Genomic DNA, 18,463 nt, shown 5'->3' with positions numbered 1-18,463 from the left:
ATGACTTTTTGAATTTTTACCATTTTCATTACTAAAAATCCTGTTTTTTTTTTACTTTTTGGTAAAGTTAGAAAAGTTATAATGTTTGTGACTTTTAAAACTTTTACAATTTTCATTACTAAAAATCTAGTTTTCTCTACTTAACTTTTCATTACCAAACACCTTATAACCTTCTTTGTAGTTTTTCTAAAAGTTAAAAAGGCAAAAGTAGGCTTTAAAAAGAAATCTCAAACATCCCATAAGAGTTGGAGATACCACCTAATAGAAGGTACACGCGGGGACCACTACGATAGTACTAGACAACTATACTGGAAGAAATAGCCCAACTGGGAGGCGCCACATGTACATAATGTACGGCTACAACAATTGTGCAGTATGATTGTGCAGCGGAGACAATCATACTGCACAATTGCACATTGGGTCCCGCACAAAATGACATCCACTATCTCCACTACGTCGGTCACAGACCTTCAACTATAAATAGGAGACCTTTCCTAATGGTGAAAGGAATTTACTCTCTAAACTCTCACTTAGAGCATTCCTAACTCATTCATTATCATATATCTATATATATCATATAATTACACTAAAAATCATTGTACATTCTTTCACCTGTTTAATTAAATAATATTTTTTATACCTTTATCATTATCTTTTCTATCTCTTTCACTCATAACCACTTTTAGAAAATATTAAAATATTATACGGTATGAACAGTGAAACCTCAAATTTAACTTTCTCATATAACATTTTCACTCTCATCTACTCACAACCACTCATAAGTCATAACCATACCGTATAATTTACAAAACCCCCTCACACAAATATAGAGAATAGGCTGAGAATGCTCTTATTATTACTCAGTGTTTACCATACTGATTCTCATACTGGAGAGCGTTTATAGAAACACCCCCCCCCCCCCTCCTGTAACAAAGCTAATGACCTTGTTAGTTATGCAGATCTAATTCGTTCAGTCATATTCAAGGTTTTCAGTCCCCATTCACCCTCTAGAAATAGTCATCTAGACTTCGGTTTAGATTCATGTTTCTTCAAAAACTGCAACCGAATTATGGAAGTCTATGAGATCTCTGTATATGGCTAGCCGAAATCAACGTTGTATAGGGTGTTAGAACTTATCACATGAACTACAGAGAGAGCTTAGATGGTAGGATCTTCCAAACTAAAAGCCATGAATTTCATATTAAATTTGTATCGTGTCATAAATTCACATCATTCTTAAAATCCTTTTAGATGGGGTAAAAATAGTGGTTCGAGCCAATAAACAAGAAACCTTTTATGCACTCCTTTAGTTGTACTTAAATGTCTTAGACAGAATTACAAAAATTGTCCTTTATATTTGTACCAAATTTCACTTATTGTTTTTTATGTTTAAAATTGATATGATTTATCCTTTACGTTTCCAAATCCAACAACGTTTGACCTTTAGCCCTGACCCAGTTAGTTTTTCCGTTAAATCAGGTCATGTGTCTTGCACGTGAGGGCAAATTAGTCATTTTACCTATTTTTTTAACTAACAATTAAAACTACTAAATATACTAAACAATAGTCTCTTAACCACCCCCCCCCCCCCCTTTTCTCTCTCTCTCTCTCTCTCTGTGTGTGAGAGCCGAGATACCTTCAAATCACCAGAGATTCATGAAACCAATGGGTTCACCGGAAAAACCGTATCTCCTCGGAAAATTCATCCATCGTCGGACCAACATGCCGGGTCTTGTACCACATCAGATTTGATGCTCTTTCACTGTTCCACATCAGATTCCACCGTCGCCGCTAGCTGTAGCGGCGGAACCCTGGACCGTCCCTTCTGTCGCCACCATCTCTGTCGAAAATTGTCCGGCTTGGCTCTTGGCGGTAGTCGGAGAAGCCATCTGTTGTTTAATCAAAACCCACAAGCAAGATTGAACTCAGATCCAGCTTCACCTCGATTTGGGGCAGTTGGTTTGAATAAGAAATCGATCTTAGATATTTTGATAGCTTGAAATCCTAGTCAAGTGACAGTGAGCGTCGAAGAGTGTGACCGAAACTCGGGTCGAGAGACGGAGGTTTTGTTCCGGTCGGTGGTGGTGGTTGCGGCGTCCGTTTGAGAAGGTGGTGATGGTGGCGTCCGTTTGAGACGGTGGTAACAGCGGTGTCCGTTGTAGATGTTGGTTTTGGTGGCTCCCTTCTTAGTTAGTGGCGGCAGTAAAGGTGGAAGACGGTGGCGGGGATTGAATGGTGAAGACGGGCTTTGAAGATGGATTGTAGCATAGGGGGCATTGGGGTGAAATAGATATTAAAATGTCTTTTCAATTAAATCCTCATGTGGAAGACATGTGCCTTGAGTTAGCGAGAAGAACTAACTGGGTTAGGACTAAAGGACAAATGGTGTAACATTTAAAAACATAAAGTACAAATTATGTTACTTTTAAAGATAAAGATAACCACTGAAATTTGATGTAAATATAAGGGGCAATTTCTATAATTCTGTCAATGTCTTAATCGGCCATGATTACTAGTTTGAATCAAATTCCACTATTATGATATTAATCTACATAAACTATTTGCAAATTTATTTAAGAACAAGTGTGATTCGTTAGTGAGAGCATCCTCACGTATGGGCCATGAAAATGAATTTCTAAGAGCCCACTATTCTTGACACTGCCCATCTCCAATCGTGTACTCATGGGCCTGAAGAAAGCCCAATACAGATTGGTCTGCTTAAGCCCAACATCTAAAATAAAGCTGTCCAAATTGAAACATACCACGTAACGCTCCTGGATGACTGTTCTAGCCTTCTAGGACCCGAAAAATAAGGGGTGTGCACGGTTCGGTTCGGTTCGGTTATTAGCATTAACCCAACCTAACCGATCGGTTATCAGTTCGGTTCAGTTATTTTCGTTAATAACCAGTATCAAACTTGGGCAAAAATTTTGCTTAAACTACATGAAATGAATGTTTAAATACATAAAATGAATGCATAACTACATTAAATGAATGTATAAAATATATGAAATTGAGATATTAGTACATGAAATGGAGATATAAATACATGAATATGATAGTATTAAACTATTAATACATATAATACATGAAATAGAGGGAAAAATGCTTGAAATATTAAATAATGAACAGTTCGCGCGGTTCGGTTCGGTTAATTTGGTTTTCGGTTATATCGGTTCGGTTTCATCGGTTTTCGGTTCGATTTCGGTTAATGATTCGATTATTGCTCGCCCTACGAAAAACCTATCTAGTCCTCACCATTAACACCGGGTCAGGTCGGTCCTGGCGTGTAAGACCGTTTGATCACCCCTTTCCACGTGAAGTGAAGGCCAAAAAGTTCTTTTTCAATAAATTGACTTGACCTACCGGCATTAATTATTTTTTTAACAAGAATGGCCCATGAGAATGAAAAGATAATAAAAATACAAAATATAATTTACAACAAGTCTGGCCTATGAAAATGAAAGGATAAGAAACATACAATAACAGAAGTTGAAAAGAAAAAAAAAATGAAACCATCACCATTCACCACTTCCTCTTACTTGTGTGGAAATATCTTTCTATATGCATCAAGCATAGGTAATTCTTGCTTGTTAGTTGTTTTATTATTGTTTAAGTTTTGTGACTTGTCTAGTAAGATATGACATCCCCTAAGGATGCTATGCCATGGGTGGGTTTGTATATTGGTGGAGCGTCTTTGTTTTGTACTCTTGCAATGGCGGTCGATGCCATCCAAGCCATTCGACAACAAAAACTCTGGTTTCCATGCAAATCTTTCACCATCAATGCTGCCTCGGTCACACTAATAGCAATAGCAATGAAGCTAACAATGGATCTAACTACCGAAATGCCTGGATTTTACGATAAGCAGGCAAAGTATTTCGGCATCTATTTCTTGTTCACTATGTTAGCCAACTCCCTTCCTTCTTTAGGGCTTATGGGTGACAAAGAACTTTTGGTAAATATTATAGCACTAGGTATCCTCATAATCACCGTAATTGTAAACATGTTGATACAATCGTGTACACGAGTGATTTCCTTGACCTCTTTAGATATGATATATTTGATCTTTCCCGTTATATTGCCATTTTCCATAGCTTTGATGGTCCCGACATCTAAAAGTATTATACAACACAGGTACGCAAAATTGCGAGAACTAGATTCAACTTTATGCAAGGTTAACTTCTCTTCGAAGGAACTAAGACGTAATGTCAAGAAATGTTGGATGATGGCAACAACCGGTAATCCTCAGTTTGTGATTGCATGTTCACCAATATGTTATGCTCTTGGAGTTATGTGCTTACGTGTGGCTATTAAGACACTTTTTGTTTTGGTAGACTTGTTTAAGAATACATCACTAACAGTTTTATGGTATGGAGAATCAGATTATAAGTGGTCAGTTCTAATCATTTTGGTTATTCAGTTATTTGGGATCCTAGTAGGTAGTATAGCACCTATTTTTAGATGTTTCACCGCTATCGAGTATTTCAACGTCTCTATAAGATGGAGTGTGAACCATCTAAATGTTTTCAAAGTTGAGAAATATTGGACTCAAAGGCTTAAGCAGTGGAGACACATTCATGTTCATTCACGTATTCGAGGCCGTCATTTCAAAGTAGTTTTCCATAGTTTCAAAAACATGGTTTTGAATGCTTGTATAGCGCTTCAAGCGACATTTGTGGTTATATGCAAAACAATATGTCTCGTGCCCAAATCACTTTTTATCGTGTTGTCATGGTGTTGTTATTTATGCACGCCTTTGTTAGAAAGGTTAAAAGAGGAACCAAATGCATCCAACACAAATGCGAAATCAGAGGTAGAGGAATATACTAGTTATGTTCTACGGATAGAAGAGGATACAAAGCTGTCGAAGTGGTTGTTAAGAAATATGTTGAGTTCTATAACTCGACTTCTTCACGAGTTAGAAAAGAAAGATCCAACTAATCTATTCAAGCTTCTCGAGAAATATAAAGGATACAACGGAGTACTAGAGTTCGACAATGACCAAGTCCCACCTTTACATGCAAAAGAAAACCAAAATGCATGGAGTCTAGTAGTAATAACATTAACATCCATTGCCCTTGCACTTCCAAACATACCAAACCAAATTGTTAACGAGTTACTTGTCGGTGTTGGAGAAGGTCTTGAATTTGTTAGACATGTTGAAGAAAATCTCAATGCAAATATCGAAGATTTGGTCAAGACAAGAAAAGCATCAAGGCGTGTTTGGACTACACTCGAATCATGTTGCAAGTGGCTACGAATTGATCTTCGAAATGATGCATACAAAGGAAAAACATCTAGGGAGATTCTTCAATGGTTAGGCGATGAAGCAATAAAGGTTGTGATACAGTTTAAAAAGTCTAGAATTGATAGCTTAGATCACTCGGTACATAGGTTCGTATCTGCGAATTCCATGTACAGAATTAGCCAAACCATATTGTTGTACTGCAATGACCAAGAAAATTGGCCTAGTGATGAGGAAATATTTGAGTTGGTTATAAGTATGATTGCAGATGTATTATTTGCTTGCTTTACGAACTTACCACGTGTCATAACAATGAAGTGTCATCACACGGTAGTAGAGCAAAGAGAAGACGACCTTGTAACTGCAGCTCAACTTCTTGGTAAATCTAAAAAGATCCTTAAAATTCTGAAAACACGCCAACTTCCTGACATAGATCTAGACACAATGGCGTACATTGATAGATGGCGAGTATTATCCAAGAATCAGATATTAAATGCTGGTGTTTCTTCGGTCTTGATATAATAACCAAGGTCTTCTTGTTATAGTGATTATGTTATGCTAACTGTTATGTAACAAGTGTGGATGTATTATATTTTCACATTTAACATATTACATGTAACATTCTTTCTTTGAAGCCAATCAATATTATCTGCTTTGTCCTTAAGGAGTTGAAGAATTTGTTTCTTGTTGCCGAGTGAAAATAGTGAAAATTTTCCACAAGGAAACCATCTTCGAATTACTCTCACCCAAGCACAAGTAAATGTTGGATTATTCCTTCATCCACATCCAATTCACCTAAATTCACTAATTGTATCCGAGGCTGGATGCACCTTATGAACTCATCCACTCTGTCTGCGACAGGTGTGAGATTTGCCTAAGATGTTACAATCATCTCCATATGGACGCATCGCCCTTGACAAAGATTCACCTAAAGTAGTCCCACAAACACTCTGAGGACTCATATGCCTCGATTAGGTTTTCCCAACCATCCAAGACAACGCAAAAATGTCTTTCATACCTTTTGCAATCATTCAACCTCTCACACCAACTAATATTGTACATTTCACCCATTAGTTCACAGGTTTGTTTGGTTTCGAGTAACGATATCAAGGATGTCACCCTTCTAAGTTATACCCTCATCCAAACATGCTTAACTATGCACTGTGGGTTTTACCCACATCGTTTGTAGATAGCGGAGATGCTAGGTTCATACAAATTGTTTTGCATCGAATACCACAAGCGCAGCAGAGTTAGCAAGCATATCAATATATGTGAGTTAACTCATTGATCTTCAACACAAAAGAAACCGATACTCTTATACAGCATACAACATATTTTAACCAAATAGCAAACGAAACCGAGTTTAATAATGAATATAATACTATACATGACCTTAAATAAATCCCTACAATATATTTAGGTCTCAAAAAGACCAAATTTCCATGAAAACAAAAACAATCAAAAAAATGCAGAGCCTAGAAACACAACAGGTTCCGATAAACTTATATAAACACCGAGCGAGCTACCAACAATAATTAAATCTTTGACTTCAAATGCGGGATTGATTCAACAAACTGTACATATATCACCATAATCGTAATCATCATAGCTTCTTGGGCAAGGTGTAGGTTTTCTTGAGAAACTTTGAAGCAGCATCATCGTTTCGGTAACACAAGACACGTAAAAGTGTGTTTGGGTCTGACGGTCCCCACTGGCCTGTGGTTGCAGGTAACGGGAGTCTAGATTTAGCAGATGACCCGTAAGTCTCTAAAGTCAAACGTCTAAACCGCTCGATGATGTTCTCGGTTTCGGTTCTAAAAAGTGGAATAACATCTCTCGCAGTACTCGAAAACTTATTAATGACATCCATTGGTAACCCGTCACCATTTGCCCAAAACAAATCTTTAATCGACTTGAAATCGTCTTCGATTATTTGACAATCTTGTCGGGTAAAAGACCGAGACGGGCCACCCGCAAGTAAAACCAACAAAAATCCTTCAAGAGACGCTTTCATTATTTCAGCAACGAACCGTGTTCGAACCTGCTCGTGAACCGTTTCGGCTATAACCATTAAGTTCTGTTCGAGCTCTTGAATAAACTGTTCGATTGTGGAAGATGCGAGTTCACCAACATACAGACCATCCCATAAACAATGGCTAAGATTGTGGAACACAATCTTGTAAGCTGCTGACTCACAAAGTTGTTGGATTCCTTCTAAACATGCACCGGGTGTGAGCTCAAAGCGTTTTGATAACCCGTTTGAAAAGTCTTCAACGTGGGCAGATTCAGAGTTTCTTAAAAGGGTAATGATTCTTTTTTCTAGAACTTCGAGCTCGGTGCGTATGCGTTGGAGTGTGTTTATGCGTACGCATAGTTGTGGTACTCCAAACCCGTTATTGGTGTCGCCGTTTGTCGTGGCGACTTGAGAATTCCTTCTTTGAAAGTTGGTTGGTTTTTCCTTTTTCTTAAATACACCGTGGAATTTTGCCTCGGTTGCACATCGGGTTAATGCTGGCATCTGTGGAATAAATGTATTCCTTGTTCCTGCACATAAATAAATAAACAGTGAATACTATATATAGGGATGTAAATGAGCTGAGCCAGGGTGGGCTTGGGCTCAGCTTGTTCATATCGAGAAGCTGAAATTCTGAGCACGAACACAGCTTGTCAAAAGCTCGAGCCAGCCCGTGGCTCGTCAAGCCGGTTTGTTTATTTTTAGAAGATTTTATTTTAGAAGATTTTAGATTTTTAAATTTTATATTTTGCACATAATGATATATAAAAATAAATTTGTAACATAAAATTAATGCAGAATTTGTAAACTGCAGAACTCATATATGTACTTTAAAGCCAAATGACATTTTTAATGAAAAGAATAAAAAAAATTCTCTTAAGACTGAGATATATACATGCTTGTGTATATATAAAATTGGGCTTTGATTTGAAATATCCAGCTAATGAGTGAGTTACGAGCCAAGTCGACCTTGGCCCGGCTCTTATTTACAAATGAGCTGCGAGCTTTTTGAACAGCCCAAATTAAAATTAAAATAACCTAAAATAAAGTGTTTTATTGATGAAAATAAAACAATTACCACAGCCCGATTTTACTTTGCTTGTGTAATACTGTAGACATCTATCAAGGCCAACAATCAAATCAGGAAGCAATGCGGGATGCATTGGAATTGGCAGTTGAAAAAACGCATCCAAAGTTTCATCAATAATTCTCAGCACTTCAACAGCTGAAGGCGCATATCCATCTTGATTGGCTCGGGGATTCCATACCTAAATTAAAGAATTATCAGCTCGTGACATTTAAACATGAAATAATTACTAAAAGAAACCAAATTAAATGGGACCCACCTCTTGTTGAAGATTTCGATCAACCCACTCTTTCAATCTATCCAATCTCAACTTAGTCCACCCTTTGACCAAATTAGCGATTGCAACTTCTGCTTCAAACGGTGGCATTTCACGAATAATCGCTTTCCCGCCATCATCACTATCAACGGAATCTTCAACTGCTATTTGCACCAGATCTTTTTCTAACTTATCTGCAGCCCTTAAAACTTGTACCGCATCGGGCGTTAGTTCGGTTATACCAGAAATAAACTGTTTTAACTCGTTCCCGTAACAAACATGAAGAGTTGCAACTGCCACACCAGCAGCAAGTGGGTGCCATCTTTTTAATATTGGACTAAACATTTTCTTTTCTTTTGTCGCTAATTCACCGACATCTTTTGCAAGAATAGCAAGAATTGGAAGTGGGTTCGGTTGGTTTCTCGATGCCCGCCTGCTTGAATCTGCTTTCTCCATTATCTGCATATTAAAAGGCCAAATTTAAATATTAGGGTTGTAAACGAACCGAAACACGAATGGAGCATGCTCGTGATCGTTTGATAGTTTTAACCAAACAAAGATCAAACACAAACAATAAACAAACATGGTTTTCTTGTTTGTGTCCGTTTGTTAAGAATATGAGCATGTTCGTGTTTGTTTATGTTTGCTTGTTAAAAACGAAAAACAATGTGCGGGGCCTAAAAAGTAATTAATAAACTAGACTAAGTTGTAAACTTGTAATGGGCCAAAAAGATTTGAATGAATATATTAATGAACGTAAACTAATGAACTTACACAAACATAAACTAACGAACAAAAATGAATGTAAACAAACAAAAATAAATTTAAATGAACGAATAAGACATGTGTTAATGTTCGTTGGTGTATTAAATAAACGAACACTTTGGTTTGTTTACAGGCCTATTGAATATATTTACAACTCAAACAAAAACACTTTTTTTGTAGATATTTAAATAAAAAGTTAATGTGGTAAAATACCCAAATTGACCCATTCATAACTAAATGGGTCAAAAATGCTGACTTAAAACTATCAAGGCATAAATGATGGGTATGTTATTTATAGTAGAAATGTAGAATCAAAACAATAATTAATGTGAAAACATAAATGAATCAGACTACAGCTTTCACATTAAAAATTTATACTCCCTCTGTCCCATAACAAGTGTCATGGTTTGAAAAACACAAATTTTAAGAAGCTTTGAATTATTGCACTTTTTGCTTAACAATTGACTATAATGCCCCTTACATATATAAAAAGACAAAATTTAAAATGTTTCAATGATTGTATTTGTGTAAGGGTAAACTTGGAAATTAGTTAATAAATTTTAAAAGTGGACATTTGCAATGGGACAAACTAAAATGGAAATGTAGACACTTTCAAAGGGACGGAGAGAGTATATATTATAACAATAACAATAAAAAAACAAAAACAAAAAATTAGAAACTCACCTGAGCAAAGGCCGTTCGCAGTGATGACCTAATGTATGTATCGGTCCTACTCCGCGCCACATCAGTATCAGTTTTCCTTCTTCGGCGATACTCATTAGATATATCTTCAACTAATATTTTAGCAGCTGATACTCCTAAAGAAACAATACTTTGCATAGAATTAATATTCCCGTTATCAAACGTATCATGATACGCAAGGAGTCGTTGTTCAGCCCAACCCAATATTGAAGTCAACGTGGAATTTAATATTTTAGCATATGTTGGATCCTTTGTTGTTTTTGCATCTTTTGCAACTTCCACTAACTGACAATCAGCAGCATACAACAAATCATTATCTATTTGTCCGGTTGCAACAAACCGATTAAACAAAACCCACGAAAAACATATGTTGTGAAGCATTTGGTTAATTCCCAAAATGCCCCATGTTTTCTTAATGAGTTCCATAACCTCATCAACTTCATCTATGATTGATGACTCATCATTAGCATCAAAGCAAGTTTCTAGAAGGATCTCATAAAGTCTGAGATTTAAAGGGTAGCCGTCTGCCCAATGGCATGAGTCGGATGACCCGTCAGTTGACCGATTGGCGAGTGACATCACCGCGCCACGTAGGATTTGTAATGTTTCAGTGTTTCTTCCGGTTTCGATTGGCTTTTCCAGTGCGTTGTGAATGATTTTTTGTAGCCGTTGGGATGCGGTTGTGGAGTTGCCAAGTGGCACGTGAGGGTGGAGAAGAAGTCCTGCTTCTAACATTTTTAGGTTTCGTTTCTGCCACGCGTCGTATTCTTGTTGGTCGGTGAAATCTGAAGATTTGAACTGCTGTAATAGCTCGAGAGGAAGAACCATCATTTCAACTCGCCTTCCAACCTGTTATGGTAGATAAATATATTTGTTATTATTAATTAAACATGCCTGGCTTCAGCATTGATGGTTCATAAATATTATAATTAAACTAAGAGAAATTGTCAATTGTTACTATTATGGGAGTATGACAAAAGGAGATACAACTTGACTTTTGAGTTCTGATACTTATTTCAATGATGAATGTAGAACTTCAAACACACATGTGACCTATCTTTTGAGTCCAAATTGATTTAGGATTCGGAAACTTCGAAGAGTCCAACAAAAAGGTTTAAACTTTAACCAATCATATACTCATATTGTCATATGATCATATCACACAAATTATTTTCGGTCAACCAAATTAACGAGCATGAATCATCAACGAGTAAGATTATCATCAACTTTTTGCATCAAACTAGTTTATGCAGGTTAATTAGGTTTAGATCAACAGAACATGAATAACTTGATATGATTGGCAGAATGGAGCCATATGATTAATAACTGAGAATTTCATCAAAACTTATTTACACTTAAATCTATTTTGACTTATTACTAGACTTTTGCTACAAGTACAAAATCAATTTAACAAATTGTCTTTTTATACAACAAATAGTCAACTCGTAACACCTAACAAAGCCCATACAGAAATAGACAAATATCTAAAATTAAAGTACGGTAATTTCCATATCTAATAAGTTAATGAGTATTAAACATCAAAATTATGCAAAATTCTCTAATCTAGTAATCCAACTCTATGCATTCACACACAGTAAATCTAAAGCACGAATGAAATCCATTAAATTCTGCAAAATTAAAACATTATCTTCTAATTAATAATTCAAACAACAATTCACATCTCCAAATCTAAGCATCTAAAACTTTTTTTACCGAATGCCGTACCGACAGAACACAATTGGTACCGGTACTGGTATTCGTTTAACCATGTTTTCGGCATCGGTACTTTACAATACGGTACCGACCTTCTCCCTAATTCACAATAAATTTGAAGCAGAATATAATCCATTAAATTCTGCAATATAAAAGCATTATCTTTAAATTAATAATTCAAAAGCATCTAATATTATTTTACAGAATACCGGTACCATTCGGTTTTGGTATTCTTGGTATTTTCAATCGTACCAGTACTGAATCAAAAAAAGTTGGTACTAGTATTCAGTATATGGTAAATTTACAATTAGTTAAAACTTTAAAGCAGGATATACGCCACTAAATTCCACAAACTAAAAGCATAATCTCCTGAAACAATAACTCAAAACAAGAATTGACATCACCAAATCAAACCAGCTAAACCCGTAACCGAAGCCGAAACCCTAACATTTCAACTAAAATTTAAACATCTCACCTGTCCAGCCGAAATCCTCAACAGGGCCCTGCGTATCCTGGAATCAGCAGCCTCAGACACCTTCATCTGACTCCTCATCAACTCTCCAACCGTCTTCTTCACCACCTTCCCACCACCTGAGCCAGGACTTCCGGTTCCGGAGCTAGAAGATCGGAGGCCTAACGCCTTCTTCATCTTGGACGCGGCCGCTGACGTCATCGATCTCTGCAACACCGGAGACTGAGACAGCCGATCCGGTGTATTGGTGTTGGCCGGAAAGGGTTTGCCGGTGGAGGTACGGCAGGTGGCGATGAAGATCTCGTAGGCGGTTTCACGGAGGTCGGTGGCGGTTAGGGTAGGTGTGAGGGTGTCGAATGGAGAAGGGAGGGGATCCAGTGTGGCGGCGGTGCAGGTGGAATTGGAATTGGAATTGGAATTGGAATTGGAATTGGAATTGGATGAGCCGATGGAGTCTCGTTTGGAGTGGCCGAGTATGCGGTCTCGGCTGAAGAGAGAAGCCATTGTAGAAAGAGAAAGAGAGAGAGAGAGAGTGTGTGTTAAAACAAAAACAAAGAGTTGTTCCAAGTGAAAGGTGTGAGATATACTGATGATGAAGATGATGATGATGATGGATTAGCTGTTTCTTATTATTATTTTTTTTAATATATTAATATTGTTATTTATCCTTTTCATAACAATAATCTATATTTTTTTGCTTTTTGACTGTGTAAAACTAGTTTATGTTAATGTCACAATAATTGTCGGTTTTGACCATGTATATGTTAGTAATGGATAACCATAACAGATTAACAGGTACATAAATCGGTTTCAAACTCTAAACTGGTTTGGTTTGGTCAATAAAATTTAAAATCGATTTATGAGCGGTTTCGGTTCGTGTTATGATTAGTTTTTGGTTGGTTTTAGCTACTTTCAGATCGTTAACCAGTTTCGCTAGGGAGAATTACAAACCGGTTGCAAACTTACATTTTTAATCTTTCCAAACCGGTTTCTAGATATTGGTTTCAAACCAGTTTGGTTACGGTTTGATTTTCAGGACACTATGGTTAACCAATTTTTTTCCACCTCTAACCATAACCATAGTTGATCAGTTATGGTGATTTCGATTAATCTGTTTTTGAAGATTATAGTAGGTATGCTAAATGTGAATTTGGGTATAGCTAAAAATAGCTCTATAGTATGATTTTATTAGTATAGATAAATTTTTATTAACCATCTCTATATAGTTTGACCGTAGTATATTACATGGTACTAAGAAAAACATATAGTTATTAGGGTGGGATTCGATACAAATAAAATTAACCTACAAAACATACAAATAACTAGAGTAATTATCGTTTTGAATTAAAGTAAGTATGTTATAAAAAATAAAATAATGTGATAATAATTACTCTAGTTCAAAAGTTATTGAGCAATAATAATTACTCTAATGCTAACATAATTAGTCTGGTTATATGTAAAATTTTCATGATAAAAGCCAATTGTGTTTGGCCAAACCTTATAGTTATTAATATTTAAAGGATTTATATAATCATTTCGGTTCGATTATTCAGGGTATGGAAACTTTGTTAACTATAATCAACTGATTGTTATCGGTTTTTTAAAAAATCATTTAATGAACCACAAGCTTTTGTTATGATTGGGTTTCATCGGTTTGGTTATGCATCATTAAATCGGTTTTATGCACACCCTATGTCACATTATTGTATAAAAATAGTTAAGTGATTTTTTTAAGTTTAATAGAGTATAATGTATAATACTACTAAATTTTGTTATTTATTTTTGGTTTATCAAACCGTTCATCAAACCAGCTATACGATTTTTCGCTTTAATTATGTATCATGTTATTTAGTGTTAGTTTCGCTTTTTGTCCATGAATTTAGCCAACTGAATACGACTTTGCTAGTTCTTACATCATATGTTTATAACATATTGATATTATCCTCATTTTTAGATCTTACATCGTCTTGTAAGTGAACCCATTTGAGACCTTGTTAATAAAACACTTTTTTGATGGACTATTTTTTATTTTCATGGACTCAAGCGAACATCGAAATTGAGAAGTTTTTTCTATAAAAAGTTAGATTAAGTATAGTTATAAAATCTAATCTTAAATAGGTATATCCAAGAAACTACCGGTGTATGCGAACTAAAAGATTAATTGTAACAGAGTTAGATAATTTTCTTTTAAGCAATTGAACAATTCAGTTGTGTCATGTTTGCCTACATATCATGATTGATTCTAAAGTATCAAGTTTTCCTTGTCTCCAATCGTCTAGAATCTCTTGTTATACTCCAGATGATGTTTCAAAATATTTTAAACGAATAATCAATAAGATGATTTTTAGGAAAGGTTTCGATCGTCTCAAATTGAGTAAGATATATGTTATCAAGGTTTTACATAAATTTAATATTATTATTCTGAAGATTATATAACTTAACCTTTATGTGTAACCCCACTACATTAATAAAAATTAAATCGAGACCTAAAAATATTATTCATGTGAAGCAAGGAGCTTTTAACAGCCCTTTTTAACTTTTTTTAGTTACAAATAAGACACTCATGTTTATTAATTACAAATATTATCCGTTTATTGGTGTTCATACTTAATATTATATTATTTTATGGTGCCTCAATCACCTATTATAGATCTTCATGTAGACGCAAACATAAAGGTAGCAAGCTGGAGTACAGAATAATAAAGCTGTATAATTGATATGGACAGTTTATTAATAGAGCTGGCCACCAGTCCACCACACCCTATAGCCATAGGTAAAAAATTGTGAATACAATTACTTTCGTGAAAAGGTTATGTAGTTATAAACTGTTTGAAAAATCAAATAACTTTGTTACATTGTTTAGACTAAAGTGTTGTGAAAATGCTAGTTAATAGAATAAATAACGTCATATTGTTGTATATTATTGTTATGTAGACGGTGAAATATAAGTTGGTTGTGGTTCAATGGTAAAGCACTCACTTTACAAGTGAGAGGTATGGGGATCAAACCTCACTACCACCAACTTATATGGGAGATATGAGGGATGACCCTGGATTGCCAGGGTTCGAGTCCTGATCTCACCCGGTTTTACCGGCTCCTCGCTGTCGTGCCATTTGGCTGGCGTGGGGGTCGGGTTTTATCCGGTGAATCCCTCAACAGGTGGACTGCTAGGGGCTCCGTCCGTTCGGAGTAGTGGTCGGCTCGGGCTATCTTTAGCTAATGGGGGCCGCGTACGGGGTACCCGGTGTTACTTAGTTGACCGTTTAAAAAAAATGTAGATGGTGAAACACTAATTAATTAACCAATCATAAAACAAGTGTTATTGATGGAAATTAATTAACCAAAATATTAAAAAAAGAAAAAAACAAGATTAAAAGAAAAAGAGTCATCATATGTAACAGAGCGGACCCCAATTTTTATAGCCCTCTTGAGTGTTACCGGCTTGACGAAAGTGGGCAAGAAGTTTTAGCCAAAGCCGTCTCAGAAAATCCTCTAAAATATTGAGGTTTGGGATGAGTAAAAAATTAGTCCCCAAAAATCAACTTTTAAGTTATGTGATTAATAATTTAATATTTTACCAATTCAAAGTCTAATATAGACCAGTAAAATAATAATAATAATAATAATTTACTAAAATGACTCATGTAAACATACACAATTCTGTAAAAAAACACTATAAAAAGAAATTGAACTCGAAATCTTTGGTTATAGACTAACACTAGCACTTTCTTAATTACACCAAGGAGTCATTTGGGTATCATCTATTTTTTTAAAAATGATCAGTTATGAATCACATGTATTACTAGTTCACTAGTTGGGTCGTTTTTGAAACGTGTATAACTAATTTTAAACAAAATATTAAAACCGTTTTCTTTGAGCGGATTTAAATTACTAAATAAGTACAAAGTCCAAAATACAAAGAATTAAATGAATCCGTAAATAAGAGAATTTGAAAAAACAAAGGTAAAAGTTAAAATCAGACCCGGCCATTTGATTCAATTTATTGATCAACCCGTACCCAAACGGTTCAAATGAGAGTGATTTATATATGGTAAAGAATTAAAGATAACATTTTGCTTAATTACATATATGATTATACCCTACATGTACTACATATTTACATTGATATAGCTTTGTTTAAAACAAACCATTTTTTTAACATTTTTGTTGAAGTATTACGTATACGTGCTAATGTGTATATTTTTACATTTTTTCAACATAATACTTGTAATTCTATATTTTTTAATACAATACTCGTTCTGAATAAGTGTGTCTAATTAATTCATACAATTTTGTAAGTAAATTTAAGTAGAATTGAATTTGTGCTTCATTTGATAAAAGAGAAGAAATATAACATAGACCGATGTTACATACGAACTACTAGCTAGTGTGACAACGAAAGTCTTTGGATTAAATTATTAAATATATAAGTATAAAATATACATCAAATAAATAATATTATTCATAAGGTAGATACATGTGCATTCATATTGATATTGTCATTCATGTGCGTTGATATTTTGGTTCGGGATTATTATAAACATGATATTGATTATATTAATATCGATGTTAGCGGTGGAATTCAATTTTCATGTTCATTGGTCAAGATCTCAGGTTAAGTATGTAAAATTCAATCCAAACCTTTAAAGGTGAATGGAATGGGCTCGGCAGAATCATAAGGAAGACTCTCAGTATCATCTAGAACACCACTTCAGGTATCCCGGTACCCAATAACAAAGCTTGACTGATATAGAGGATGGCCAAAAGTCAGTACCAAGATGAAGACAAGGGAAGAGTCAGTCCGATTCAACCACCCCGCGCACACTTGTATAAACTGGAGTTTCTATGAAATATAAAAGGAGCGTTACTGGAGTCTTTGCTAACTCGAAATTGATATTGTAACAATAAATATATAACCTAAATATAGGTTAAATTTAGTTAATTCTTTATATTTTAAATGCCATTTGACAACAAAAAAAAGTCAATTTTGATATTAATTTAAGATGCTAATAAAGTGATAGTTAGTGGGAAAGGACAGTTGATAGGTTTAGACAACAGAATAGACAAAAATACCATATGTGGTCTTAGGATACCATGTTATGATGTATTTCCCTCGCATTGATTATGATTAATATTCATAAGTTAAATACGAAAGATATGTTCAAAAGGGGTTTTGTTAATCATGCTTATCAACCATTCTTTAACCGTTAGTGAAATAGCGAATACATGAGAAGTTTTGTGTATGTTCGTTTATTAATTAACGGGACAAATTTTGAATAAGATTTATAGTTATTAAATTAAATGAACAAATATGTATGTATATCACATGAGTTTTTAAAATATTCCTGGTTGACATAGGAGCTGTTTGGGATTCATTATTTTTGCTCCTTATAGCTTATAACTTATGGGTTATAAGTTATAAAGTGTTTGAGACGTTGGATTTTGTGAGTGTATAAGATATAAGTTACAACATTGTAAGTTATACCTTACGCCTTAAATAAGATATAAGGAGGTAAAATAAGGAATCCCGAACACCCCTATAATGTCGTAATTGTATATTGGAAGTTTTTAAAAAAATATATATTTAAAAAATTAAAGATGTTATGATGGTACTGTGTGACACTTGCCACAATATGATTGAGTCAAAAAAAATATGGGTTTAAATTGTTGGACTAAAAAATCATTACGTAACTTAAAAATCATGCTTAGCCCACTTGTATCGTGTGAACAATAAAATGTTAAAACAATATCTACTCTGTCTTTAGGAAAAATGTGTTTATATATCTGGTATATATTTAGTGAAGATCACGGTACAGTCTTCCCTTCAAAAGCCATGTATTATGGTGGACCACCAACTTGATGTGAAATAGCCCGTATTTTGTATATATTTCATCTATGAGACGCCTATGCAATAAACTCACATCTTATATTTTACATCTCTCATAACGTATAGCATAATAAAAAATATCTTTCAATACACATGGTAATGATAAATACCTAAGACAAATGGTAGGGTCACCAACAAAATCTCCCTAAGATACTTGGTAGGGTCTGGAGTAAAACTTCCACATAAGGCTATGTGTAGTGAAGGGCCTATGAGTAGTGGGCGAATTGTGATATGTGGCGTCCAGTTAGCAAATGGTGAGAATTTGTTTTTGAGGTGTAATAGTGTAAGAGCTACAAATTAGACCCATAGTATCTTTTTT

The 18,463-nt window shown here is 35.0% G+C and overlaps 2 protein-coding genes across 2 annotated transcripts; one reads left to right on the top strand and one right to left on the bottom strand.

Moving 5' to 3' along the window:
• The first annotated feature begins 3,640 nt into the window (after positions 1-3,640).
• On the top strand, positions 3,641-5,770 carry LOC143561120 (uncharacterized). The gene has a single exon (XM_077049259.1). It carries the CDS (start codon positions 3,641-3,643, stop codon positions 5,768-5,770), a length of 2,130 nt encoding a protein of 709 aa, XP_076905374.1.
• An 821-nt stretch (positions 5,771-6,591) lies between these two features.
• Positions 6,592-12,783, bottom strand: LOC143561122 (protein unc-13 homolog). Its single transcript, XM_077049260.1, has 5 exons — positions 12,261-12,783; positions 10,055-10,921; positions 8,609-9,064; positions 8,341-8,530; positions 6,592-7,792 (listed from the first exon to the last, which is right to left on the bottom strand). Exons 1-5 carry the CDS (start codon positions 12,759-12,761, stop codon positions 6,852-6,854), a joined length of 2,955 nt encoding a protein of 984 aa, XP_076905375.1. The 5' UTR covers positions 12,762-12,783; the 3' UTR covers positions 6,592-6,851.
• Between the last annotated feature and the right edge of the window lie 5,680 nt (positions 12,784-18,463).

This window comes from Bidens hawaiensis, unplaced genomic scaffold (genome assembly GCF_021521415.1).
Source record: "Bidens hawaiensis isolate Kalapana, Puna unplaced genomic scaffold, B.hawaiensis_p1.1 tig00020553_1, whole genome shotgun sequence".
Lineage (NCBI taxonomy): Eukaryota > Viridiplantae > Streptophyta > Magnoliopsida > Asterales > Asteraceae > Bidens > Bidens hawaiensis.
This window is presented reverse-complemented; position numbering and strand designations above follow the sequence as displayed.

What these genes read in the sequence shown, in the direction of transcription:
- LOC143561120 (XM_077049259.1), top strand. Translation starts at nt 3,641, where the DNA reads ATGACATCCCCTAAGGATGCTATGCCATGGGTGGGTTTGTATATTGGT.
- LOC143561122 (XM_077049260.1), bottom strand. Translation starts at nt 12,761, where the DNA reads ATGGCTTCTCTCTTCAGCCGAGACCGCATACTCGGCCACTCCAAACGA. An exon ending in TGAGGATTTCGGCTGGACAG is followed by an intron (nt 10,922 to 12,260) that starts GTGAGATGTTTA and finishes CTACCATAACAG; the next exon opens with GTTGGAAGGCGAGTTGAAAT. An exon ending in TGCGAACGGCCTTTGCTCAG is followed by an intron (nt 9,065 to 10,054) that starts GTGAGTTTCTAA and finishes TTTAATATGCAG; the next exon opens with ATAATGGAGAAAGCAGATTC.